Source organism: Octopus bimaculoides, chromosome 20 (assembly GCF_046866305.1).
Source record: "Octopus bimaculoides isolate indiv1 chromosome 20, ASM4686630v1, whole genome shotgun sequence".
Taxonomy (NCBI): Eukaryota; Metazoa; Mollusca; class Cephalopoda; order Octopoda; family Octopodidae; genus Octopus; species Octopus bimaculoides.
In genome coordinates, this window is record NC_142947.1 from 47,741,317 (window position 1) to 47,767,710 (window position 26,394).

General features: G+C 39.1%; 1 protein-coding gene and 1 long non-coding RNA gene across 3 annotated transcripts; one reads left to right on the forward strand and one right to left on the reverse strand.

The window, feature by feature from the left end:
• Window positions 1-1,936: 1,936 nt before the first annotated feature.
• Window positions 1,937-14,003, forward strand: LOC106871280 (activating signal cointegrator 1 complex subunit 2). The gene is made up of 17 exons (XM_014917644.3): window positions 1,937-2,231; window positions 3,234-3,395; window positions 4,641-4,699; window positions 4,867-4,981; window positions 5,574-5,771; window positions 6,090-6,304; window positions 6,968-7,042; window positions 7,447-7,554; window positions 7,772-7,852; window positions 8,280-8,354; window positions 8,914-9,109; window positions 10,626-10,727; window positions 11,209-11,300; window positions 11,791-11,940; window positions 12,910-13,125; window positions 13,248-13,353; window positions 13,632-14,003. The coding sequence occupies exons 1-17, from the start codon at window positions 2,142-2,144 to the stop codon at window positions 13,938-13,940; spliced, it is 2,349 nt and encodes a 782-aa protein (XP_014773130.1). The 5' UTR covers window positions 1,937-2,141; the 3' UTR covers window positions 13,941-14,003.
• Window positions 14,004-14,344: 341 nt separating this feature from the next.
• On the reverse strand, window positions 14,345-24,488 carry LOC106871281 (uncharacterized). Of its 2 annotated transcripts, none has more exons than XR_001409647.3 (4): window positions 23,940-24,488; window positions 17,371-17,400; window positions 16,112-16,173; window positions 14,345-14,886 (listed from the first exon to the last, which is right to left on the reverse strand). It is a non-coding gene; the product is annotated as an uncharacterized LOC106871281 (long non-coding RNA). The 2 variants fall into 2 exon arrangements; XR_001409646.3 differs by having other exon boundaries at window positions 14,345-14,883; window positions 23,940-24,106.
• Window positions 24,489-26,394: the final 1,906 nt, after the last annotated feature.

Here is a 26,394-nt window from a genome sequence, read left to right on the forward strand (position 1 = left end):
ATAAAGGAATCCGTTGACCAGAAATGAGGAACCTTTTCAACGCCCAGGATGGATTTCAAGCACAGCTGAGCTTGGAGGGAGGAAGGTGAAGGGATGCCCTCCTCAAAAAAATTATAATCTTTAATTTTGAGAAATCCAAAGATTAGCAGACCGTCACAAGAAACAACTTTGATTAAAATGTTGTGATGCCTCAATTAAACAGATGAGTTGAAATACTATTAAGTACCAAAGAACTCAAGCTGTCATAGAATATAATGAGTGGTGGCCAGGAATCCAAACATATTTAATGAAAATATGGTCAGCAATGAGATGACTGCAAGAAAGTGAAACAGAATATGATCCAGTGGATAGCTTGAAAAGTTGTAGAATAAATTTCTTGTGGTGGAGACATGGAGAGATCAGCTCTGATTTAGAAATTGAGAGATTCAGAGATTGCCTAAGCACGCTGAATTTTTCAGATAAGCGTAGTTAGCACTTGTTGCCATTGATGTAAGTAGGAGAAGATTCTACGAGTCCTTTGTTTAACAAACCTTACAATGTCACAACACATTGCTACATTCAATTTAGAGTTCCTTCAAAATTTCTTTAAATTCTCAGTTGTTTTTCCTGTCTCCTATAATCCTTTCTATTATAGGCACAAGGCCTGAAGTTTTGGGAGGGAGATAGTCGATTACATCGACCGTAATAGTAATACTTATTTTATCGACCTCCAAAAGGATGAGAGACAAAGTCAACCTCGGCAGAATTTGAACTCAGAACATAAGGACGGACGAAATGCCGCTATGCACTTTGTCCGGCATACTAACGGTTCTGCCAGCTCGCCACCTTCTTGTCTCCTATAATAATAACAATGGCTTCAAATTTAAGCACAAGGCCTGTAATTTTGAGGGGAGGGGACTAGTTTATACCATCAACTCCAGTACTTGACAGCTACTTTATTTGATCAACATTAAGAAGATGAAAGGCAAAGATGGCTTTAGTGAGATTTGAACTCAGAATGTAAAGAGTTGAAAGAACAATCCCAAATCGGTTTACAGAGGCTCAAACAATTCTGCCAAAGGCAACAATAATAATTGACAGCGGCCCTTAAATTCTGTAGGAAGGATACAGTCAGTTACGTATTGATGGTACTTTAACAACTCATGATGGATGGAAATTGAAGTTAGTCTGGGAATACAAAGGGACGTAACTTAAAATCATACGTCCAGCCTTTTGCCACTTCCGACACTTATGGCTGCCTGGCTGGGTTTTTCAGTCACACTTCACATGATATAGAGAGGAGAGGTGGGAGAGACAGAATTAACATAAGAAATGCAAGATGGAAGTACATACTAGGTTTGGTAACAGGCAATGAGTAAAGAAATGCTACATACACGCAGAGAAAGAACCGTAGAGACAAAGGAAGAAGTAAATGACAGGGTAGTAATGGTAGGAGATATACAAATGAGAAATTTTATTTTAAGGTAATAAATATATTTACTTTAAAAATTAGTATTCATTTCATCATTTTATATAAACACCAAGAAATTTGATAAAAGCTAAATCATGATTATTGTATGTACGTCATCTTCCCTGATATTATCCCATGGTGACAAAATATACTTTCAAAGTTTGGCAGAGCAAACCTATGGTCAAAGACTTTCAGCCGCGATCATTCTTTACTCCAAGGTGAAATGTTTTTTAAGACGACAGTATATATGAATTGAGCAAAATTTTGCTGCTATTTCTAACGAGTCAAGCGACCACGTACATGCTCCTCGTTTTCTCTGTCTGTCACCAGGTCCAGCATAAATACAAAACATTACTGAGGAGGAGGAGGATTCTTATTATTGTTGTTGTCGTTGTTTTTTGCTTTTAAGCGTTTAAAAATATTGATAAATCGATTAATCTCTAAATATGTTTTTGTGAAGCAGCCGATAGTTTTTAGTACGAAACTAAGAAAGGAAGTTGTGTGTGTCAGGAAGATGGCCGTCATAATGTGAATCCAGCTGATAAAGTCGGAAATTGAGAAACATTTGGAGATATTTATCTCTCTATTCCTATATGTATAATCTGTATATATATCAACATTTATAAGTAAACCTATTGCTGCCGTAGAAGACAGTCTTTCAGTCTCTTTCTGCCTCTCTGTCCGGTTAATTATGATGGCTCAGGCAGAAGTTTTGCCTCTTGACGAAAAAATTGTCCAAATCGCAAACGAAAAAGGAAATTCAGACAATATTCCAGCTTTGGTATGTTTACTTCTCTTCGTTAACAAAAAAAAAAAAAATGCCTAAATTTTTCGTTTAGTTCAGATATTCGCAATGTGTTGGCCAAATTTTGGCAAATGGGGAGAGTAATGGTTTTACTATTAAACCCGTCTTACGAGCGAATATTATTAAGAAATGTACTTAAAAAAAAAAAGGACACTGAGTTCGTGGTGGAGGGGGATGTAAATATTGGACAAAAATCCCTTCACAGAAGGAAACCATCACCCAATTCCTTGCGTTTTTCTTTCTTCAGGAGGTTGTGATAGCTATTCCGAAAATCTGCCGGTTAGAGTTTGGAGACGAGTGTAATAATTAAAATTTTTGAACGGGAGGGACAAACGTATATAAACTTCATTTTATTTTGTTTTCCGCCCTACTATATAGGTATGTGTGGCATAAACGAATTCAAAGACTCAATCTTCAGCGCTGTCACCAGTGTTTATTTCTTATAATCAAATTAAAGTTATTGACCGCAAAGTGTGAAGAGACAATCCAAGAAATGAACTGCAGAATTAATTGTAGAAGGAGGGAAATATATTGAGTTAAAAAAGGAGAAATCCATGCTTGTGTCCAAACACCTACATATATTCATAGCATATATGTAAGTAATGAACCGGCATTGTAACGTTGGGAGGGCATGGGCGGAAGATTCAATGGAAACACTTCAAAAACAACATAAAAGTTGACAAATTGGTCATTGTATATTATACAATATTTATTTGTATCTAAAAATAAATTCTTGTATTTTAACTGCATTTCAGTACTATTTTCAATTAACAAATTTCCTGTCAGTATTAACTTTAGATTATTGACACAATATATACATACGTTTTTAAAATATATTTACATTTAAATATAATAAATATATCGTCATTATTAACAACATGTGTATACATACATTTTTTAAATATCCTTTTTATATATGTGTGTGCCATATTTCTGCTATTTTATCTGTGTCTGAGACGAAATATGTTGCTGATTCAGGATAGTCGCTGGATGAAAGATGTAGAGTTTGTTAGTTACCAACATCCGCCTATAGATCTCCAAGACGTTGCTGCTTATGAAGAATGGTTGGAAAGAACAAGATTCATTAATGAAGACCTCCACTGGCTTCTTACCCAACCACACGATAAATTTTGGAGTCAGGTTAGTGAATATATATACACACACACACATATACATACACGTCATCATCATCATCATTTTTATGTCTTTATTTTTCTATACAGTTATATGTTTGAGGAGATTTCTTGAGCTATTTTATGACTGGATACTCTTCCTGTCATTAACCTTTATTTGTTTTTTAAAAAAAAGTTACTTTATTGCACATCTTCATGCGATGAACTGCCAAACAGTCGCACTTTTCTTTATGCCATAACTAACATCACCATCATTACCCAACAGACGTCACTGTGAAGATAAGCACGCACACGCATCCACACATACACATGATGGGCTTCTATATAGTTTCCTTCTATCAAATTTAACTCACAAGGCTACCAAGGAAGATACTTGCCTAAGGTGCCATGCAATGAGATCAGACTACATCGCAGCTGCTACAGAAAATCAAACAGTGTACTTTGTCAAATACACACACACACACACACACACACACATAATGGATTTGTTTCTGTTTGCATCTACCAAAGCCACTGACATGGCATTGTTCGACCTGAGGCTAAAGTAACAGAATGACACTTGCCCAAAGTGCCACACAGTGGCACTGCAGGACACTTGTGCCTCTCCCCTCTCTTTACCTGAAGTCTCTCAACTGGTACAAAGCCACACCTCAATATTACTCCCTTGTCCCGGTTGAGGGGTTCTTGTCTGACAGGGCACTTGATGATCCTGTCAGTGCACCCAGCACACTCTGTAGAGTGGTTGGCATTAGGAAGAGCATCCAGCTGTTGAAACCTAGCTAAAAACAGACAATGGAACTTGATGCAGTTCCAGGCCTTCCCAGCTCCAATCAAACCATCCAACCCATGCCAGCATGGAAAACAGACGTTAAATGATGGTGATGAGGAAGATGGGTACCCACATCATCCGACTTAAAGTCACAGAACATCCAGTGACAGTACGTATCTTCTTCATCATCTCCCTCTCTTCAGCCTCCTCCCCCTCTCTGATGTCCTGAGTTCTTGATCCTGTTATTTACCAATCAATCTTTACACCTGCCCTCCCCCCCACTGCACACTCCATATTTCCTATGTAATTACTGAACTGTAACATTTAATAATAATTCCCCATCCCCACCTATTTACCTCATTCTTAGACTAATTAATATTAGTCTAACGATGATGATGGTGATATTTCATTAACTTCTACTTGATTCTCTTCCTCCTCTTCTATAAATATCACCACCACTACTACTACTACTACTACTTGCAGGTTGTCTTCGATGTGTCCTTACACAAACTCATTGATTCCTACCTTGAATCTGCTCCCAGGTAAATATTTTTAATTACTTTTTAACAGCACACACACACATTCTTTGTTTTGTCCTGTATTTGGTCCATAATGTTTTTCTTAATGTAAACCCTTGCAGTTGATAAAGAAATCATCATTATTATTATTATTATTATTATCATTATTATGTTTTTCTGTCACCTTTCAGACCTTACGATCCCATATACAATCAACTGACACTTGATGCCCGAGAATTACAAAATGAGGTGCATCGTAGAATCTTTTTAACCTGTGTCAGAATGGCTACACACAAGGAATCAAAGGTCAGTGTACATTTCTTAGTCTAAATCTGTCTTCAGCACCCAAAGCGGGTATTTTTGTCCAACATGCCAATGGTTTCTGCCTGGTTACCATCCTTTTGTGTCTTTTTTCTAAAAATTTGGTTATCATTACAATACTCCTTTCTATTATAGGCACAAGGCCTGGAATTTTGGGGAGGGGGGGGGGTCAGTTGATTACATCAACCCCGATGCTTAGTGGAAACTGATTTTATTAACCCTGAAAGGATGAAAAGCAAAGATGGCTGTGGCAGGATTTGAACTCAGAATGCAGACAGAAATATTGATAAGCATTTTGTCTGTTGTGCCAACTTTCCACCTTATTAATAATAATCCTTTCTACTGAAGGCACAAGGCCTGAAATTTTTGGGGAAGGGGATTAGTCAATTACATCGACCCCAGTGTTTCACTTGTGCTTAATTTATCAACCCCAAGAGGATGAAAGGCAAAGTTAACCTTAGCAGAATTTGAACTCAGAACTTAGCAATGGGCAAAATACCACTAAGCATTTTGTCCAGCGTGCTAATGATTCTGCCAGTTCATCATCTTAATAATAATAATAATATTTTTCTTGCAGGAAAACTTTTTGACTCCTTCCGTCTTTGGTGAAATTATCTACAAGAACTTCATCTTTGACATTCCCAAACTTATGGATCTGTGTGCTCTGTATGGCTTGGGCAATCGGCAATTACTGTCCAAGATGGTAGGGAATATCTTCAAACAGCAACCAAAATACGAGAATGATTTACGTGAGGTGATTTCCACTGTGTGTGAGGTTTGTATAGTTGCTTCTCCCCTCAAAGATCATCTCCGCTTCAACCCTAGCTACTTGTGAGGTAGGGATTTTCCACCCTTAGGCTCTCATTTACCCAGACTGCTTCCTCCATTCCACCATTTTTAACTCCCTCCCCCTTTCTTACACCCATTAAAAACATGTAGCCTAAAGCAGTGATTCCTATACATGTGTATAGGAATCACTGCTTTAGGCTACATTTCTATTTCCCTTCAATGTTGTTTTAAACCAATTTACTTAAATATGTTTCATCTTGTTGGCAAAGTCTTGTGTATTACCAATGATTACAATTGCTTTCAGGTTTTCAATGGAATGTTGACGCAGTGTGGCCTTGATGAGAGCCTGGTACCCACCAAACTCAGCGACCAAAATCCACAGAAACTCAACAACATATCAAGTCTAGAATTTCAAGACATTATTTTCTACCTGGTTGATGTCAGCTACACACTGTCCAGCTTCATAGAAATCTATCCACCAGCCAGAATATACTTCCATGAAGCTAATTTCTGTTTGAAGTAAATTCTGCTGCTGTGGCAGTTGTTGTTGTTGTTGTTGTTGTTGTTGTTGTTGTTGTTGTTGTTGTTGTTGTTGTTGTTGTTGTTGTTGTTGTTGTTGTTGTTGTTGTTGTTGTTGTTGTTGTTGTTGTTGTTGTTGTTGTTGTTGTTGTTGTTGTTGTTGTTGTTGTTGTTGTTGTTGTTGTTGTTGTTGTTGTTGTTGTTGTTGTTGTTGTTGTTGTTGTTGTTGTTGTTGTTGTTGTTGTTGTTGTTGTTGTTGTTGTTGTTGTTGTTGTTGTTGTTGTTGTTGTTGTTGTTGTTGTTGTTGTTGTTGTTGTTGTTGTTGTTGTTGTTGCTGCTGCTGCTGCTGCTGCTGCTGCTGCTGCTGCTGCTGCTGCTGCTGTTGTTGTTGTTGTTGTTGTTGTTGTTGTTGTTGTTGTTGTTTATAATTGTATTCAGGCGTAGCTGTGTGGTAAGAACTTTGCTTCCCAACCACATGGTTCCAAGTTCAGTCCCACTGTATGGCATCTCAGGCAAGTGTGTGTGTGTGTGTATGTGTTTGTCTCCCACCACTACGAGCAATAGTTAGAATCTACAAAAACATGAATGTCACAACAGCTCCTCTTATCTCTTGTAATATATCTTGTGATTCTTCGTCTGATATTCTTCTTCTCTTTATTCCAGGTTGGCCACATTCTATGATTTAATAGTTCCATCTTTGACATCAGCTCTGAAAACTAAAGAATTCGAAATGCCAAGGTTTGTTTTATTGATGTGTCATTTTCTTATAATGTCCTCTGTAAAATGGTAAATAGTTCTTCTCTTCCACATCTCTCCCCCACTCTCTCTCTCTCTCCCCCCCCCCCACACACTCTCTCTTATAGTGTTCCTGATTTCTCTCTATTTCTTTTGATGTTCTCCAGGAAGTCGTTTACACAATTCCTGTCTCCCTCTTTCGTTAATGTCTCGCTTATTCTTTCTTTCTGATAGTTCTTAAAACCTCATTAAGTGATGTTTTTGTGTTTATTTATTTTATTCTTTTCTCTTTTACTTGATAATGCCTTCTCTATTCCTGAATATAAAGAAATCACAGCAGCTGAGAGATGTTAACCATTTCCAGAGACAAAATCCTCAATTTAATCTTCCCGTCTTCTATTTACTAGCACCAAGTTACTGCTAAAGAACCGACTTTCTCTTGCCAAAAAGCAGATGCTGTCAATATTTTATGAAATCTTAAATTATTGTTGTATACAACCCATTCTTGATAAAAGGTGAGTCACATCTGTTGACAGGTGTTTTAATTGTCAAACTTTTCTCTTACTATCATCATCATCATCATCATGAGTGTTTCATAGTTATCTGATGTAGTGTGTCTGTCTGTGTGTGTGTAATCGTCTTACTGTGTGTGTAATTGTCTTACTGTCTGTATGTATGTAATTCTGTAGCCAACTGTATATATCGATGATGATGATGATATTTTACTTCCAGTTCCACTGATGAGAAGCAGCAACTGGAAACTTACATCGAGAATTATCTGCAAATCCTGGCTTTAGTCATCTCAGAAAGAAGGTATTGAAACTGTTTTTATTATTTTAATTAAGTCATCTTGCTAAGTAACATATTATTATTATTATTATTATTATTATTATTATTATTATTATTATTATTATTAAGGCGGCGAGCTGGCAGAATGGTTAGCAGTATTTCATCTGCCTCAACATTCTGAGTTCAAATTCTGCCAAGGTCAACTTTGCCTTTCATCCTTTCGGGGTTGATAAATTAACTAACAGTTAAGCACTGTTCAATGTGATCGACACATCCCTTCCCCCAAAATTGATGCCCTTGTGGCAAAATTTGAAAGCATTATTATTGTTGTTGTTGTGTTTCATTTTTGTAAATCTTCTCGACTCAATCATTATATTCACATTGAACGCTAAAGTCCCACAAAAGCTGAAACTTGTTTATATTATTAATTGTCTGTTCTCCTCTCTTTCAGATTTATTGCTGACTATGAAGGCCAATACAGCATCCAAAATGAAATCAGTATCTTGCGTCAGACATCAGCCATGATGTATCCTTTGTAGTCAATGTCTCACTTACTGAGTTGAGTGCAAGTGGGAGTGAGGGACAGGTGAGAATGAGTGCAGGTAGGAGTGAGGAACAGGTGACTAGGAATTCGATGACAAGAAGTGAAAGACAGGAAGTGGTGTATTATTGAATGGGGTGGCGTGGGGGGAAATAGAGATGTTATGCAGTAAGGGAGAGATACATGACTTAGATGTGTGTGAAGGTGGTTTAGGGTCGTATGAGGCAATGATGGAGGGTATACAGATTACAGTTTAGGTGGTAGTGAAGAATATGCATGATAGAGCTGAGGTGGTTGTGGTGGTGGTGATGATGGTTGGAGTTGTTGAATAGTGGTGGTGGTAGTAGTAGTAGTGCTAGCAGCGTTAGTGGTGGTGGTTGAGTGTTGGAAGTAGTGTTTGTAGTGTATTTTACTGAGAAAGCCAGAAAATTTGAAGGATGTTTTCTCATTGGAAATCTGTCCCTTTGCTAAAGACCATCAACATATACTGCCATCTTGATGGTTAAGAATCTTGTAAAGTATTTTAGCCTTGATTCCTTCCAAGAGATGAAACCAGGCTATCATTTCTACAGAACGCCTTTGACTCATCTTTTTCCTTGTTTGGTAAACGGAACCAGCCAAAAGGATCGAAGAATGCAGGGGGTCGCTGTACACCGGAAGGTTGTGTTGGAAATTCTGAAGAAAGATTACAAGCAATTGATGGCAAAGAGAAAACTACAGACAATGGCAGTAAATTTGCGGTGAGTATTTGCCTTGTCATCAGCTGACTGTAGTGATTGGGAAAGTTGAAGGTTCAATCTCAGCTTAGTCATTGTTTTATAATAAACTTCTGTCACACCTCGTCTCTGTATATTTGTTTCCACTGGGTGGCTCCTTAGGCAAGTGTCTTCCTCTGTGGCCCTGTGACAACCAATCCCTTGCGAGTGAATTTGGTAGGTGGAAACTGTGTAGAAACCCATCATGTATGTGTGTGTGTTCCTCATACCCTACAACCACCATATGACAACTGGTGTTGGTTTGTTGACAACCTCATAACTGATGGAAAAAATAATAGTCTTAAAAAATAAGTCCTGGGGTCAATTTGATGAAACCTTTCAATGCAATGCCCCAGCATGGCCGCGGTCTAATGACAAAGAAGTAAAGGATATGTATGTATACGTATATACCTGTTACTGTTTGTAACCAGTGGTTTCAGGTTCAGTTCCACTGTGCAACAGGCCAAGGCTTTGTAACTGAACACACCCCACCCATCCACCCACCCGACATAAAATGAATTAAGATTGTGTTTGTGTACATTTTGCTTGTCACCATTTGAATGAAGTAGTGTTGATGCTGACATTTTTGGTGGCATTATGACCTGTTTTCAAAGACTTTTGGAATAAAAAATCAAAATCTTTTACTTGAAGAACAAACGAGGGTTGGTGATGGGAAGAGCATCTGATCATAAAGTCTTGCTTCGTTACCAGTTTCTCTCCAAGCCATGCTAGCATGGACAACTGGACTTTAAATGAAACACACATACAAGTAGTGGACAAACGAAAAAAAAAAAGGCACTCTGCATATTTGATGCGATTAAATATATATTATTTAGTAACATCATTCACCATGTTGGAACTGCTGAACTCTAGAAGTTTTTTTTATTTTCTCTCTGTTTATTGTCTCTTATTCCATTCTGTTGAAGAACATAGGCCTGAAACGTAAAAGACTTTTTCATTTTCTTGAGCATCAAACTAAAACACCTGCTTGTTGCTCTTGCTCCTGTCTTCATTTTTTTGTTTTTCTATAAATTTCAACTATTATTTAGTAACAGTTTGATTTACCTCCATGCAACATTAAATAATATACAAATATCTCAATACACATACACACTCTCTTATTCTCTCTCTCTCTATATGTATGTGTATATATATATATATATATATATATATATATATAGTATCTCTCTGCACGCACCCACACACACATACACAACCCCTGTCATTTTTCTTAAGGTGGATGCTAGGCAGAATCATTAGAATGTCTGAAAACATGGCACTTCTTCCAGTTTTTTACATTGTTATTGTTGTTGTCTGTTAAGCTGCATATGTGACTCATGAGCCTAAAGTTTCATGCCAAAGCTCTTATCAGACTAAACTTGATTAAAACCATCCAGTGCGCATCTGTGTGTGTGTGCTCTGCTGCTTTATGTATCTAGATTCTTGTATCACATTTTGTCAAACCTCTGGAATTATGTGTATATTCTGGTTTCTCTTGCAGCAACCTGAAAACCTGGTTGGGGCCTGTGCCAACCCAGAACTGGAAAGTCTTATCTCTTCAGTGAAAGAATTGTTCCCAGCTCTTCATGACAGTTTTGTGCATGTGAGACCTTTTCGCTTTGTTTCTCTTTTTTTCTGACACCCCTGCTCTGACCACCACCAACTACCAGTCCTAATTTTAAAAGTTTTTCCCCCTTCCCCCAGAACAATTTATTGGAGACAATGGGACCATGTAGACTGGTAGAATCAGTAGAGCATCAGGCAAAAATATTTTGTAATATGTGTTCCGAGTTCAAATCCTGCTCAGGTCAGCTTTACCTTTCATGCTTCTAGCATCAATAAACTAAAATATTCATCTTGTACTGAAGGTCAGTAGCTATCTTCCTAAATTAGAAACCATAATTATTATTATTATTATTTTTTACTTTTAATTTGCATCTGTGTTAAAGTCACTTGCCGCAACACACCCAGCGTCCTGGGGCGAGTGAAGGATATTATTATTAAAAGTAGCAGCAGCATTTATACACCTCATTGCTCCAGTCACCCAAACATTGCTCATACCTTTTCTCTCCCTCCCTCTCTAGGCATGCCTTGAAGAAATGGACTTTAATGCTGAAATGGTGATAAATTCTCTCTTAGAAGACAACCTGCCACCTTCATTAGATCAACTTGACAGGTGAGGAGAACATTGCTAATGCTTTTTGAATTGATCAAGTGATCATTTTGTTTTCTCTCTCTCTCTGTATATACACATGTGCGTGCACACACACACACACACACACACACAGAGTAACTAGTTGTAAAGTCTCAGGAAGAGATCAGAGTAGTAACTATGCTAAAAAAGTAAAGTCAGTTGCCACATCAAAATGGCTGTCCCATGTTACTACTAGTTTGACCCCAGGCAGTTCCTCCACCAGCTGGTTATCAGCAGGTTTCTTTCTGTCTGCCAAATCTACTCACAAGGCTTTGATTGACTTGGGGCTATTGTTAAAGATGCTTGTCCAAGGTGCCATGCAGTGGGCCTTAAGTGAACATCTCAATCACGCAGCCTCACCTGTGCTTTGAATCTCGCATCGATCGTGTGAAGCCATTGCTCTCCACATCATGGTGGTTTCAACAATGTTGTTAAACTTGTGTGAATTGTTTTTGTTTTTGTTGTTTTGTAGGTTTCAGCCGAAAGAACCCTCACCTCCGGCTCCGCCCTCGTCCCCTGTACATTCGGTTTTGGACAGCAGAAGGAATATCTTCGATTACGATGAATTTGATGTGTTCCACCGAGACACAGTGGATAGAACGAAAATTCACAAAGGGAAACAGTAAGTACTTTATTGGGAGAATGTAACATGGGGTGCAGACTGGGATAACATTGGAGAGCGGGTCACAACTTGGGGTAACACTCTTGGGTTTTCTGATGTTAGATAATGAGTGGAATGGTCTATTATAGCCGTGGGTATGGACAGCAGCCCCACAGCCACACACATGTGCACAGTCCGTAGATGGAAACTTTTAGCATTACCTATGTATTAGCGGACGTTAAACGATGATGATGATGATGACATATCCTTTTGTAATGTACACGTTTTTAATATAAGACATATAAATTTGTAATATCATATCATATCGTATATTTTTATCCATTATATGTTAAATCATACTGTACGTTTATATATCGGAATGTATTGTCTTAAATTGTTAAATATTTTTATACAACTTGGAAACTCTGCATATTTTTAAATAAATATTTTAAACATTCATGATATTTCTGAAGTTTATGTCCTTGTATATGCCTGTATACTTTATCTTATCTTACTTTTTAGACATTTTAGAGACTTAAAACTATATATTTAGTGATTCTAGAATGATTTGAACACACACAAAGCCAACAATTGTTTCTGTTGTATTAATATATTTAGGTATAGAAAATATCATTGAAATTGATATTTCCAAAAATACATGTGAACACAACATTTTCAAGATTAGTATGCGGATCCATAACTATTACTAAGAAACAAACAAAAAAAAAACGCCACATTATTGTAGAGACTCTGATTGTTCCAACTGAGAGATTTCCTACAGTGCTTTATTTGAACAAGTCAGATAATCAAGAGGTCAAAATTAATAAATTATTGGTGTCTAATTGCTGGATATAATTAACCAAATTCGTTTAAACCTGAGTGCTTTATTGATATCTGCCTGGATTTTTTAATCCCTTTTTCTTCTTTCTTTCTCTCTCTATATATATGTATACATATATATATATTTCTTTTTCTTTGTCCATCCCTCAGAGACATAGCCAAACAGGTCAACCTCAATGACAAGACCAACATCCGTGAACTGAAGGCCACATACGAGTTGTACGGCAATGTGGATGCAGCGACATTGTATGACAAACACCTTCTGGAGGCCAACCTCTACGAAGACGAGTATGACGACACATATGATGATAACGATGCTGGTTTACCTGTTGGGGACACACACACCGATGACCTGCTGGCTCTACGGTAAGTGACGACCATAGCTAGTCCATACCACCAGCACTACCGGCTGACGGTTGGACACAATATATGACTGTGTGGGTGGGGACGTGTGTGGTCAGTGCTTAATGTATTGTTGTTCATTTCAGTCCATTCACTGTACCTCGAGCGTTAGCCAACATTAATCAAGCCAAACGTAATGATATTGCTGGACACAACCAACCAGACAATGACTCTTCATCGTCAGACCAAGATGTAAGTTTTTCATGTTTGTCTCACACACACGCATGCCTGAAAACACACACGCAAACACGGACTGAGACAATGTAGAATGTTGTTCTATCACAGCTGATATTCCCAGATGTCTCACAAATATATTAAAATCCATTTGTCGCAGTATTTAACCTCCAACATCGATGATTCCAGTCCAATTTCTTTAACTTTTCTTCATCATACAAATGCTTGTCCTACATCTTTATCTTTACACACCAATCCAACCCACCCATCTTGAATGCTTGTTTTCTCTTCCCCAGGAAACTTCATTTAAAAAGGCTGATCACTTTATAGAGGACCCAGCCAAACTCCGTGAACAACGGGAACAGAGGATAAGGTCCCAGCGTGGAGGAAACCGAGGCTGGTCAGCAAAGGAGCCTGCAACCACAGATGAGAAGCCAGTGTATGATGTGAAGGGCAGATCGAAGGGCCAAGGCCAGACCCACGACGTCTCACACAACCGACAGTGGAAAGAAAAGCATAAAGGATCCCGTGCTAACCACAATCGGAGAGCTTTGGCCGACAGAAAGAGGAGCAAAGGGTTTGGGCTGTTGGGACCTATGAAGTGATTCTTGTCTAAGTTTACCTTGGACTCTGTTAATTAGAACAATGATAAATTTATTTTGGCAATTTATTGGTCTTTGTTTCTTTGTTTTGTATTTGTACAAATATATAGTACAAATAGTGCAATATATTTGTACTATTGCATTCCTGTACCATCAATGCTGTACTCTTGTACTTCTGATGCACACCTGCATTGCAAGCACTGTGCAACTCCATGTTGGTATCCATATGTGATTGTATTTAAAAAATTTCTAATTACCCGCCAAAGTCAAGATGTCATTTTAATGAACCAATCCATTTAATTTCCCTTCAGAAAGGCACAAATATCTTGGCATCCCATTTCTCCTCCCTAAAACTGAAAAGATGTTTGAAATTCCTGAAACCAAGAAATATTGAATATCAGAGCTGATTTGAACTTGAAATCTGTGACACAGCAGTTTAATTCTTTTATTTATTTTTTTTTCTATTTTTTTTTTTCTATTAATCAAAATTCCAAGATGAAAATGTCTCACCATCCACAGCATCACTTCTACGCACAGATTCCATACCTCTCATACCCCAGCATCAGTCAACCATGGTACTGATGATGGTGATGATCAATTTCTTGGAGAAATTTGTACAAGTTTGTTGACAGCATACTTCCTGGCCTGCCAACATCACCTCTCTTCCACTGTAACAGTTTCTTTTGAAAAACCTGGTAAAAGTGATGACATATTTTGCTGTGTGTGTGTGTGTGGCAATGACTTTCTCTATAACAATACAATGATATCCGATGAGTTTACATGGTGCCAAATGTTGATGATGTTGGTGATGTTGGTCAAGTGACCACAGCTCACTGCCACCTCTGCAATGTGTGTTGACCGCCTCCCTTTACTATTGGATCCTATGGACTGGATTCTTACTCCTCTCTTGGTCTTTACTTACGTCATCCTTCACTTCCACATTGTTCTGCTAAACAAAAAAGTAACTATTAGGAATGCTATAATTTTTCTCAGTTTTACAGAAGACAAAAATTTTTACAAGAAAGGGACTTCAATCCACCCCAATTGCTGGGTGTTGCTTATATCAAGGATCTCCCTCCTGGTGATCACAACGTAACAAGTGGTCATTCTCTTTTGTGCCAAAAGGTACTTTAATCCTCAACAGTTTTTGATTCTCTGCAAAGGTTAAGACTACTACTGCATGACCGGACATCATTGATAAACATCCAGAAAACGAGTCGCTTGACTGATTTGTATAAAGTTACACACAGAGACTAACTCACAGACTTGCTGTGTCTCCTCTTTCAACCTCTTCTACAATGACCACTGCTCTTCAAAACTAACTGGACTCTTACCACTTCCCCGCGAGTATTCTTGTCCCTCCCACTTCTCCTTTTCCCATCACATTTGTTATATCCAACCCCCATCCAGCCCCACACTAATGATCCCTATAACCGTTCCTTCCTCCCCCAAAAAATTGTCCCTCTGGAATCCTCTCCCTCTTCATGGCTTTTTTCACAAGTGTTGACTTAAGAAAATCCAAGAGGAACATTAATGCCCTCAGTCTTTCCAGTCTGGAAGGACCCGTGAAGGCCAAGGGCTCTGCCTTTCCAGCACATCCTACAAGTAAAAAAGAAAATAAACAAACAAAAAGAAATCCTGTTCTGGAAGGATCTTCCCATAAATGAGAGAGAACCAAAGGGGACAATTTATAAAACCAGCTGACCCTTCCACTAATTGTTCCATGGATCTGGTTAATGTTATAGCCCCATCCACCATACAACCCTGCCCCTGTCCCAACTCCCTCATCACCCCTAGTTACATGCAAACCCCTCTTTTGCCCCAACCATTAGTCCACACTAACCCCTTTTCTGAATCCTTCTTCCCCACTGGAACTCTTTCTTTGCACTTGAAACAGAATATTAAGATCACCTGCCTTGGTGGTGAGTGGGGGGGAGGCTTACAAAGCTGCCCCTCCCTCTTCACCCAATAAATAGATTCCACTATGGAATGGTTTTTCCATAATTAACAGAGAATCTCAGTGGACGTTGGACATAACTTGGGAAGATAAATCAAGAATTTTTAGTGAGAAATAATTAGGATTTGTTGTAGACAATAAATTGTAGTTAATCACTTATATCAGAACGGCATGCATCCTGAAATAGTACCCAACAGAAATATTAGATATGTGTTACCTTGTGTGGGTCAATCTCCATTTTACTGATATCAACTTCGCAGTAGGAATGGTTTCTCTTCACTGGGGATAGAAAACAGCAGTTTAACAATGGTTCACTTGAGGCATATATTTAGCTGATTAAATAGAAACAATATTTCACTGCAAGTAACCATGCAGCGGACCTTAAGTGAAAATGCATGCGTGTGTGCCTACTTGAACTGCGGCCAGGCTGGAGCACCACCTTTTAGTTGAATAAATCAATCCTAACAGCTATTTTTTATTGCCCTTAGAAAAAATGAAACACAGAGTGGATCTAAACAGTACTTCCATATAACATGAAGGGCTACAAATAATAAAATAAACCACCACAAAATATTTTGTCTGAAGCTCTACCAGCCAAGTGCCTCAGCCAATCGTCTACCAGTATGAGGGGAATATTATTAAATGTGAAGGTATTCTGCTAATATTGTTATATTTCAGGATGGTCATTTTTTTCCATAAATGGACTGTGGCCATGCTGGGGCACTGCTTTCAAGAGTCAAACATCGACTCCAGTACTAATTTTTATTTTTAAAACTGATACAAACTGCTAAGTTACAGGGTTGTAAACACACCAACTCTGGTTGTCATCAGTGGAGGGGGACAAACGCACACACACATATATATATATATATATATATATATATATATCTGATGGGCTTCTTTCAGTCTCCGTGTACCGAAGCTATAGCAGAAGACACTTGCCTGAGGTGCCAGGCAGTGGGTCTGAACCCAGAACCATATGACTGGGAAGCAAACTTCCCGCACAACTACATTGGTGCCTATATGTTGAGAGGATCGATATATTTGTGGGGAATACACCTCACCCCTACGGATGGTGGTGGCGGTGCAGAAGAGAAAAACAGTCTTGTTTTCGAACACGCATGACTTGTTTTAAGTTCCGACCAGTTTCAACACAGTCCCAAAGATATTCCAACCACAAACAACGAGCATTCGATTTTAAACAAACCGTCTACGTTATCCAGTATGTCTTTTTATTTCTAAAACAGTGAGATGTGATTTAAATGAGACATAGCTATTGTTCGTAACAGGTCGAAAGACCATGTAGAGGCTCTCCCTCCTTGGCCACGACCTGCACGGAGTTGTCTCTTTGCCCATAAAAAAAAAAATCCTTGATCTTGAATCAACACCCAGTGACCTCCCTTTGATTTTTAAGTTAAGCCGTTGCTGTTGTCTCCCTTGCTAATCTGTGTTAATTATAAAAGTCATTTCACTCACCAATTGGAGGCAATGGAGCGACTTCCGGCTCTGAAATACAAATAGAAATTTTTTTATTTACATATTGATTTCTCTGTCTGGGCCTTGAACTTCATAAAAACATTAATAAATGCTGTCTAAAGGAAGGATCTAACCAGAAGTTTGTGAAGAGGGAAGGGGCGAGTCGGCTAAATCGAACCCCGTACAAGACTGGTACTTGATTTTATCAACCCCGAAAGGATGAAAGGCAAAGATGACCTTGACAAGATTTGGACAACATCAGCACCGGATGGTCACAGTTTAGAAAAAAAAAAATGACATTTCGTTGGTGACGACAATAACGAGGGTCCCAGTTGATCCGATCAAACAGAACAGCCTGCTCATGAAATTAACATGCAAGTGGCTGAGTGCTCCACAGACATGTGTATTCTTAACGTAGGGAGATTCAGCATGACACAGAATGTAACAAGGCTGGCCCCTTTGAATTACAGGTACAACTCACGTTTGCCAGCTGAGTGAACTGGAGCAATGTGAAATAAAGTGTCTTGCTCAAGGACACAACACGTCGCCGGGAATTGAACTCGTGACCTTATGATCATGAGCTGAACACGCCGACCGCTAAGCCACACACTGGATTGTCTCAGAGAACAGAGAATCAGAACAAACACCACCAGATATTCTATCCCACTCCCTAAAAACTCTACCAATTCCTTATAATTTCTTGGAGAAAACATTCTTCGATATTTAGAAGAGAGAATTGGTTCAGGAATCTCTTGGAATATTGTGACAACACCTGGGTTGGAAACTGTGACACAGGGATTAGAAACTGTGAGCTGTGGGTCGGGAATTGTTGACTCAGAGGAATGTTCAGTTATATAAGAGTGGTGAAGTTAAACAGATACGAGAGGGGAGGGAGGAGAAAGAAAGAAACGGAAAATAAAAGAAAAGAGTGAAAGTGTGACTGGCAGAGAGAGAGAGAGCAGGAAAGACTGGGAGACAGAAAGCAAAAGAGAGAGAGAGAGAGAGAGAGAGAGAAATGGAAATGCAATTCTGGGGATGTTGAAGCTGTGGACCTGAACGAAAACCCCAGCAAATTACAGAGGTTGTTACCATGGAAATAAAAATGCCATATTTAGATTTTTGGTGTCTGACAGAGTTGTTCTGTGATTCCAGGATGTTTGAAGTGAAAATTGTCTCATTTAAAAGTGGAAAACATAAACAAAAAGTAAAACAATTGTTGTAGGGGTCATGTTAGGACTGGAAGGATGTGAACATCCTTTTGGCTAGGAATCAAAAATTGAGCATGTCTGAGGCCAATAGTGTCAAATTAGAGTTCATCATATTCAATAGCAACTTATGTGTGTGTGAATATACATATATGTACGTGTATGTATATATATATATATACTTAAATAAATTGAAGTAGCATGAAACGTGCGTACTGCAATCACTTTTGAAATCCGTGTTGCTTATTATTTGATTCTAATCACCCATCCTTTTGGGATGTGATATTCGGGTGCCTTCGCATAAGTACCATATTCAAGCCTTGAATCTATATTTAAACCGTCTATATATGTGTGTGTGTGTGTGTGTGTGTGTGGAATGTAGGATTACAAGAGTTCCTTGAATTACTGGAACAGGTCATCTCTTGTGACAGTGGAATGCCTTATCTCATCCTGTATACAATAAGAATGGCTTGTATTCCTCCTCACTCAGGCCCATCCTCTGTTCTCATGCCATTCTACTTACACGACTCTTAATAGAGGAGTGGAATATGAAACAGAGAACTGAGAAGGCCAAGCTTTAAATATATATCAAGCTGCACAAAACATATAGGCTCTACACACACACACACACACACACACACAATTATGGCAGTAAGGTCAAAAGTGTGTCTCCCAATCAATTGATTTCATGTTCAGTCCTAGTGTCTTCTATTTTAGCCCCAGGCTAACCAAAGCCTTATGAGCAGATTTAGTAAACGGAAACTACAAGAAGCTTGTCCTATTATTATATATGTATATAAGTGTCTGTGTATCATCATCATCATTTAACGACTGGTGTCCATGCTGGCATGGGTTGGACTGGTTTGACCAGAGCTGGCAACGGCCATGCTCAAATGTGTTTTTTTACGTGCCACCTGCACAGGAGTCAGTCCAATGTGCCAGTAAGGCAAAGCTGGAAACGATCGCGCTCAAATGGTGCTTTTTACGTGCCACCAGCACAGAAGTGAGACCAGTGATCCCACTTGGATGGTGATGTTAATGCTCCACTGGCACGGGTGCCAGTCATCGAATTTGGTTCAGTTTCGATCTCACTTGCCCCAACAGGTCTTCACAAGCTGAGTTTAGTGTCCAATAAAGGAAGGTTGGCATGGGTGCCAGTCAAGGAATTTGGTTCAATTTTCGATTTCGATTTCACTTGCCTCAACAGGTCTTCGCAAGCAGAGTTTTGTGTCCAATGAAGGAAAGGTACGCATAAGTGGGCTGGCCACACCCCTGGTAAAGGCCACAGATTATGGTCTCACTTGGCTTGGTGGGTCTTCTCACACACTGCATATTTCCAAAGGTCTCGGTCACTAGTCATTGCCTCAGTGAGGCCTAATGTTTAAAGGTCGTGCTTCACTACCTTGTCCCAGGTCTTCCTGGGTCTACCTCTTCCACAGGTTCCCTCAACTGCTAGGGTTTGGCACTTTTTCACACAGCTATCCTTCATTCATTCTTGCCACATGACCATACAATCATCTCTCTTGCAAACCACAACTGATGCTTCTTAGGTCCAACTTTTCTCTCAAGGTACTTACATTGGAACATTGCTAAGTAGGGATGTGATCCACAGAAGACCAGCTTCATCTTAATGTATGATACATGTTCCTGTGTTGGTAATTATACTTGTCCTAAACAAAATGGCATTACTTTTTGACTCACCCTCGTATATATATATATCCGAGCGTCATACTAATATATACTTTTGTTATTTACACCACCTGTCCTCGTCTGTTGTTATTTTTTGTATATTCTCCCATATATATATATATATATATATATATACATATATATGAGTATACACGCACACACACACACAAATAGTGTGTGTGTATTATCATCAGCATCATTTTAATATCCACTTTGCCATACATTTATGAGTCAGACAGGTTTTCTACAGCCACATAACCTTCCTGTCACTAAATAAGGTAATATTTCCGTTTGAGCAAATATGTTTTTATACAAAACTAGAAACAAGGAACAATAACACAACCCATTTCTCTTTATTGTAAGATGTCAGGACAGTGTGACACAAACACGCCCACATATATATACGTATGGATCTCTGTACGCACGCACACATCTATCATCATCATCGTTTAACGTCCGCTTTCCATGCTAGCATGGGTTGGACGATTTGACTGAGGACTGGTGAAACCGGATGGCAACACCAGGCTCCAGTCTGATTTGGCAGAGTTTCTACAGCTGGATGCCCTTCCTAACGCCAACCACTCAGAGAGTGTAGTGGGTGCTTTTACGTGTCACCCGCACGAAAACGGCCACGCTCGAAATGGTGTCTTTTATGTGCCACCCGCACAAGCCAGTCCAGGGGCGCTGGCAACGATCTCGCTCGAAAATCCTACAGGAGCCAGTCAGGCGGTACTGGCAACGGCCACGCTCAAAATGGTGCATCTCATGTGCCACCCGCACAAGAACCAGTCCAGGGGCACTGGCAACGATCTTACTTGGCTTGCCGGGTCTTCTCACGCACAGCACATTTCCAAAGGTCTCGGTCAGTAGTCATCGCCTCGGTGAGGCCCAATGTACGAAGGTCTTGCCTCACCACCTCAGCCCAGGTCTTCCTGGGCCTACCTCTTCCACGGGTTCCCTCAACTGTTAGGGTGTGGCACTTTTTCACGCAGCTATCCTCCTCCATTCTCACCACATGTCCATACCAGCGCAATCGTCTCTCTTGCACGCCACAACTGATGCTTCTAATGTTCAGCTTTTCTCTCAAGATACTTACACTCTGACGGGTATTCACATTGACATTACACATCCAACGGAGCATACTGGCTTCATTCCTTGCGAGCTTACGTATGTCCTCAGCAGTTACAGCCCATGTTTCACTGCCATGTAGCATGGTTGTTCATACGCATGCGTCATACAGTCTGCCTTTTACTCTGAGTGAGAGTCCCTTTGTCGCCAGCAGGGGTAAGAGCTCTCTAAACTTTGCCCAGGCTATTCTTATTCTAGCAGCTGCACTTTCAGCGCACCCACCCCCACTACTAACTTGGTCGCCCAGATAGCGGAAGCTATCGACTACCTCTAGTTTTTCACCCTGGAATGAGATAGAAGTTGTTTCCTGTTTGTTTACAGTCTTTGTGTGTGTGTATATATATATATATATATATATATATATATCATCATCATCATCATCATCATCGTTTAACGTCCGCTTTCCATGCTAGCATGGGTTGGACGATTTGACTGAGGACTGGTGAAACCGGATGGCAACACCAGGCTCCAGTCTGATTTGGCAGAGTTTCTACAGCTGGATGCCCTTCCTAACGCCAACCACTCAGAGAGTGTAGTGGGTGCTTTTACGTGTCACCCGCACGAAAACGGCCACGCTCGAAATGGTGTCTTTTATGTGCCACCCGCACAAGCCAGTCCAGGGGCACTGGCAACGATCTCGCTCGAAAATCCTACAGGAGCCAGTCAGGCGGTACTGGCAACGGCCACGCTCAAAATGGTGCATCTCATGTGCCACCCGCACAAGAACCAGTCCAGGGGCACTGGCAACGATCTTACTTGGCTTGCCGGGTCTTCTCACGCACAGCCCATTTCCAAAGGTCTCGGTCCGTAGTCATCGCCTCGGTGAGGCCCAATGTACGAAGGTCTTGCCTCACCACCTCAGCCCAGGTCTTCCTGGGCCTACCTCTTCCACGGGTTAATCATTCTGATTGAATCTTCCATATGTTAACATGTACCTCTTTGCAATAATGTAAACTCTCAACCAAGATATCCTTGGTCAGAAGAGTAGCCAACAGTATGCACCTTGCCTGGATATTGACCACTTCTGAGGTTCCGCTCGCTATGAAATGTGTGTGGCCTGGACATTATCTAATCTTGCATTCCAGCCAACCCTGGTCACTTACCGTGAAATATGAAAAGAACTTTTTTGAGTTTATCGTACTTTTTTACTATTTTACTTGTTTCAGTCATTTGACTGTGGCCATGCTGGAGCACTGCCTTTAGTCGAGCAAATCGACCCCAGGACTTATTCTTTGTAAGCCTAGTACTTATTCTATCATTCACTTTTGCCGAACCGTTATGTTACCGAGACGTAAACACACCAGCATCGGTTGTCAAGCAATATTGGGGGAACAAACACAGACACACAAACATATACACACACACACAATATATATATATATATACTACGGGTTTCTTTCAGTTTTCCGTCTACCAAATCCACTCACAAGGCTTTGGTCGGCCTGAGGCTATAGTAGAAGACACTTGCCCAAGGTGCCACGCAGTGGGACTGAACCCGGAACCATGTGGTTGGGAAGCAAGCTACTTATCACACAACCACTCCTAAGCCTATACTCCGATACAAAAAAGAAAAAATTCACCATCTTCCGTCTCAATAAACCACTATCGTCCCTGGAAGTTGCTTTTATATTTACTAGACTGCTTGAAGCCAACTTTCTTCCAACACTTCGATCTCTGGATCTTATATATAATAATAATAATAATAATAATAATAAGACAACAAAAGAATGAATGAGAACTCGATATTATGTAAATAGAGGAATTTATCTATAAATATATAATAAAGGACAACCACTTAGTTGTTATAATAATACTCAGAGTTTTAGATGCCCGGGATAAAGGACACCCTAATCAGTTATTAAAACAAAAAGCTATGGAGAAAGAAAAAAAAAAACGTTGAATAAAGGGAAGTTACTCTAATAGGCATGGGAAAAAGTAAGTAAAAGATATAAAAATCCAACCACGTATGTATATATATATATATATATATATATATATATATAATACAAATGATATATGAGCATGTATGTATATATGTTATAGTTGTATATATATATATATGTGTATGTGTGAATATATATGTTATAGTTGTATATATATATACATATGTGTGTGTGTGTGTGTGTGTGTGTGTGTGTGTGTGTGTGTGTATGTGTGTGTATATATATATATATATATATATATATATATATATATATACAAGAGTTACGGAATGGAGTATGGGAAATGTGGGATACATATGTTTCAGAGCGAGTGAAGCCACAAGTGAGGTATATACCTCCAGCCACTCTTCAGACCAAAGATATCTTGATTAGATTAAAGATTACATTGTCGCAAGGAGGTATATGTTGACGCAAAGATTCAATATATCTATATAAATATATATGTGTGTGTATACATAATTATATATGTAAATAAAAGTTACATAGACGTATAAAGAATTTCTTATATGTATGTATATAGAATTTGTAAAAATAATTAAGTATATTTATATTTATATATACATAAGTACGTGTATACATAGATTAAAACAGAAAGACAGCCTACCTTTTTTCCGACAACAATTAAACAACGACATGGCAGTAATATTGTGACAGTCCACTTGTGACAATCGAGTTAAAATGTTAGCTTTGTGAATAAACTGTTCTATGTTCACACACACATATACATGCACGTTTAAATACACACTGATATGGGTGTGTGTGTGTGTGTATGCTGTTGTGTGTGAATATATATGTATATGTATAAATGTTTATATTGTATATCTGTGTGTGTGTATTATAGAGAGAGATACAGAGAGAGTGTGTGTAAAACAAATATATATACTGCGTACATACATGTGTATGCATGTATATGTGTATATATATATAAAAGTAGTCAAAGTGTGTGTGTGTGTGTGTGCGTGCGTGAATGTGTTTTGTCAATTCTGTCACAACCGGATATGTGCACAAAACGATTGTTTGTTGTTGTTGTTGTTGTTGTTGGAGGTGGTGGTGGTGTATTTGGAGGGGGCAGTGGTTGTAGTGAGAGAGGTAGTGTTAGTGATGATAGTGGTGGTGCTGGTGGTGATGGTGGTTGTGTTGCTGCCTCACACTCAAATATTCTCAACCATATCCCTATAAAGGGGTCACTCAGTCAACTTTCACAAAGTTCCCCCTATCAACACATTTCGAATAATAAACTACTCCAATGGCTTCCTCTCCATTCGACCACTAACCTTTATCTTCACTGCTCCGTCATCCTAACAATTCTGCCAGTTCACCATTTTACATACAATAATAATATTGCTTACATTATTTACATTATTTACATTTGACGGATATTTGTCCCCATCTTGTTTGTTGTTGTCGTTTCAGCTGATATACCCTCCAGCCTTCACATGGTGTCTGGGGGAAATTTCGAACCTGGGTTCTCATTCCTAAGGTATTTTTTGATGTTATTATTATTATTATCGGAACCTTAGGGTTAGTAGCCCACGCTCTTAGCCACTACGCCATATGCCCGTGATCTTAAATATAGAACTATAATAATATCGGTTTCAAATTTTGGCACAATTTCAGAGGAGGGTTAAGTCAATAACATTGACCCCAGTACACACCTGGTACCTATATTATTGACTCCAAAAGGGATGAAAGGCAAAGTCAACCTCAATGGAATTTGAACTCAAAATGAAAAAAGCAGACGAAATACCTATTTCTTTACTGCCCACAAGGGGCTACACACAGAGGGGACAAACAAGGACAGACAAACGGTTTAAGTCGATTATATCGACCCCAGTGCGTAACTGGTACTTAATTTATCGACCCCGAAAGGATGAAAGGCAAAGTCGACCTCGGCGGAATTTAAACTCAGAACGCAGTTAAGTGAACTCAGAAATACCGTTAAGTGTTTTACCTGGCATGCTAACAATTCTGTCAGCTTGCTGCCTCAATAATAATAATAATAATAATAATAATAATAATAATAATAATAATAATAAAATTCAAGAATTAGACGAACTAGAAACACCTGCAGAAAAAGCTAAGCGCTTGAAAACCCGTGCTAAAATTGCTGCCTTAGATATTATGACTGAAAAATGGCATGGAAAACCTCTCAATGGCAAATACCCAAAGAGAGCGAATAATGCAGATAGTGACAAAGCCCTTACCCATCAATGTATATATTATCTATAAAAAAATGAAGTAGACTGACATACCAAATTTCGAACTCGTTGAAGGGAATACGAGATACCGAAATATTGTGTTCAGCAAATTGAATTATGGAACTGTTCTTCTTTATCTACATATTCCCTCCAGAGGAGTCATAGCAGTCCTATATTATCTATAATGATAATAATAATAATAAAAGGGTGAAGATGGTGTTGAAATCCAACCTGGATGCCAAAAATTTGATTACCGCAATGAATATCTGGGCAGTTATGATGGTCAGATATAGTGCGTCCATCCTCAAATTAACTAAGGAGGAAATATCAGCACTGGATAGAAGGATGAGAAAATTGATGACGCTGCGCATGGAGCGCTAAATCCTAAAGCAAACATAAACAGACTGTATATGAAAAGAAAGAATGGTGGCAGAGGAGTAATTAGGATAAGGAGTAAAAGGAGAACGTTTACTGAGTATTTGATGAAGACCTGCTGCAATATGCCATGAAAGATATGGGTGTAAATGCAGATGTAATGATGGACGAGGAAGAATTAAACCAAAGAGCTGAGGAGGTGATAAAAGAAGACTTTCTTGAAATGAGAATGCATGGACAGTTTGAAAGGAATCCACAAGATGTTAAGGATAATACAACATCGTTGGCATGGCTTGAGCGAGGTGATTTGAAGTGTATCACCAAAAGCCTGATCATTGCTGCACAAGACCAGGCTCTCGCTACCAATTCAGTGAAGTATAACATCTATAAAATTTCTGACACCCAGAAAAGCAGACTCTGTAGAAAGAGTGTGGAAAATGTGACCCACTTGGTAAGTAGATGTGAGAACCTTGCACAAGTGCTGCC

Coding starts and splice junctions, on each gene's coding strand:
- LOC106871280 (XM_014917644.3), top strand. CDS start 2,142: ATGATGGCTCAGGCAGAAGTTTTGCCTCTTGACGAAAAAATTGTCCAA. Junction 7,853..8,279: donor TTAGTCATCTCAGAAAGAAG/GTATTGAAACTG, acceptor CCTCTCTTTCAG/ATTTATTGCTGACTATGAAG. Junction 8,355..8,913: donor CGTCAGACATCAGCCATGAT/GTATCCTTTGTA, acceptor ATTCCTTCCAAG/AGATGAAACCAGGCTATCAT.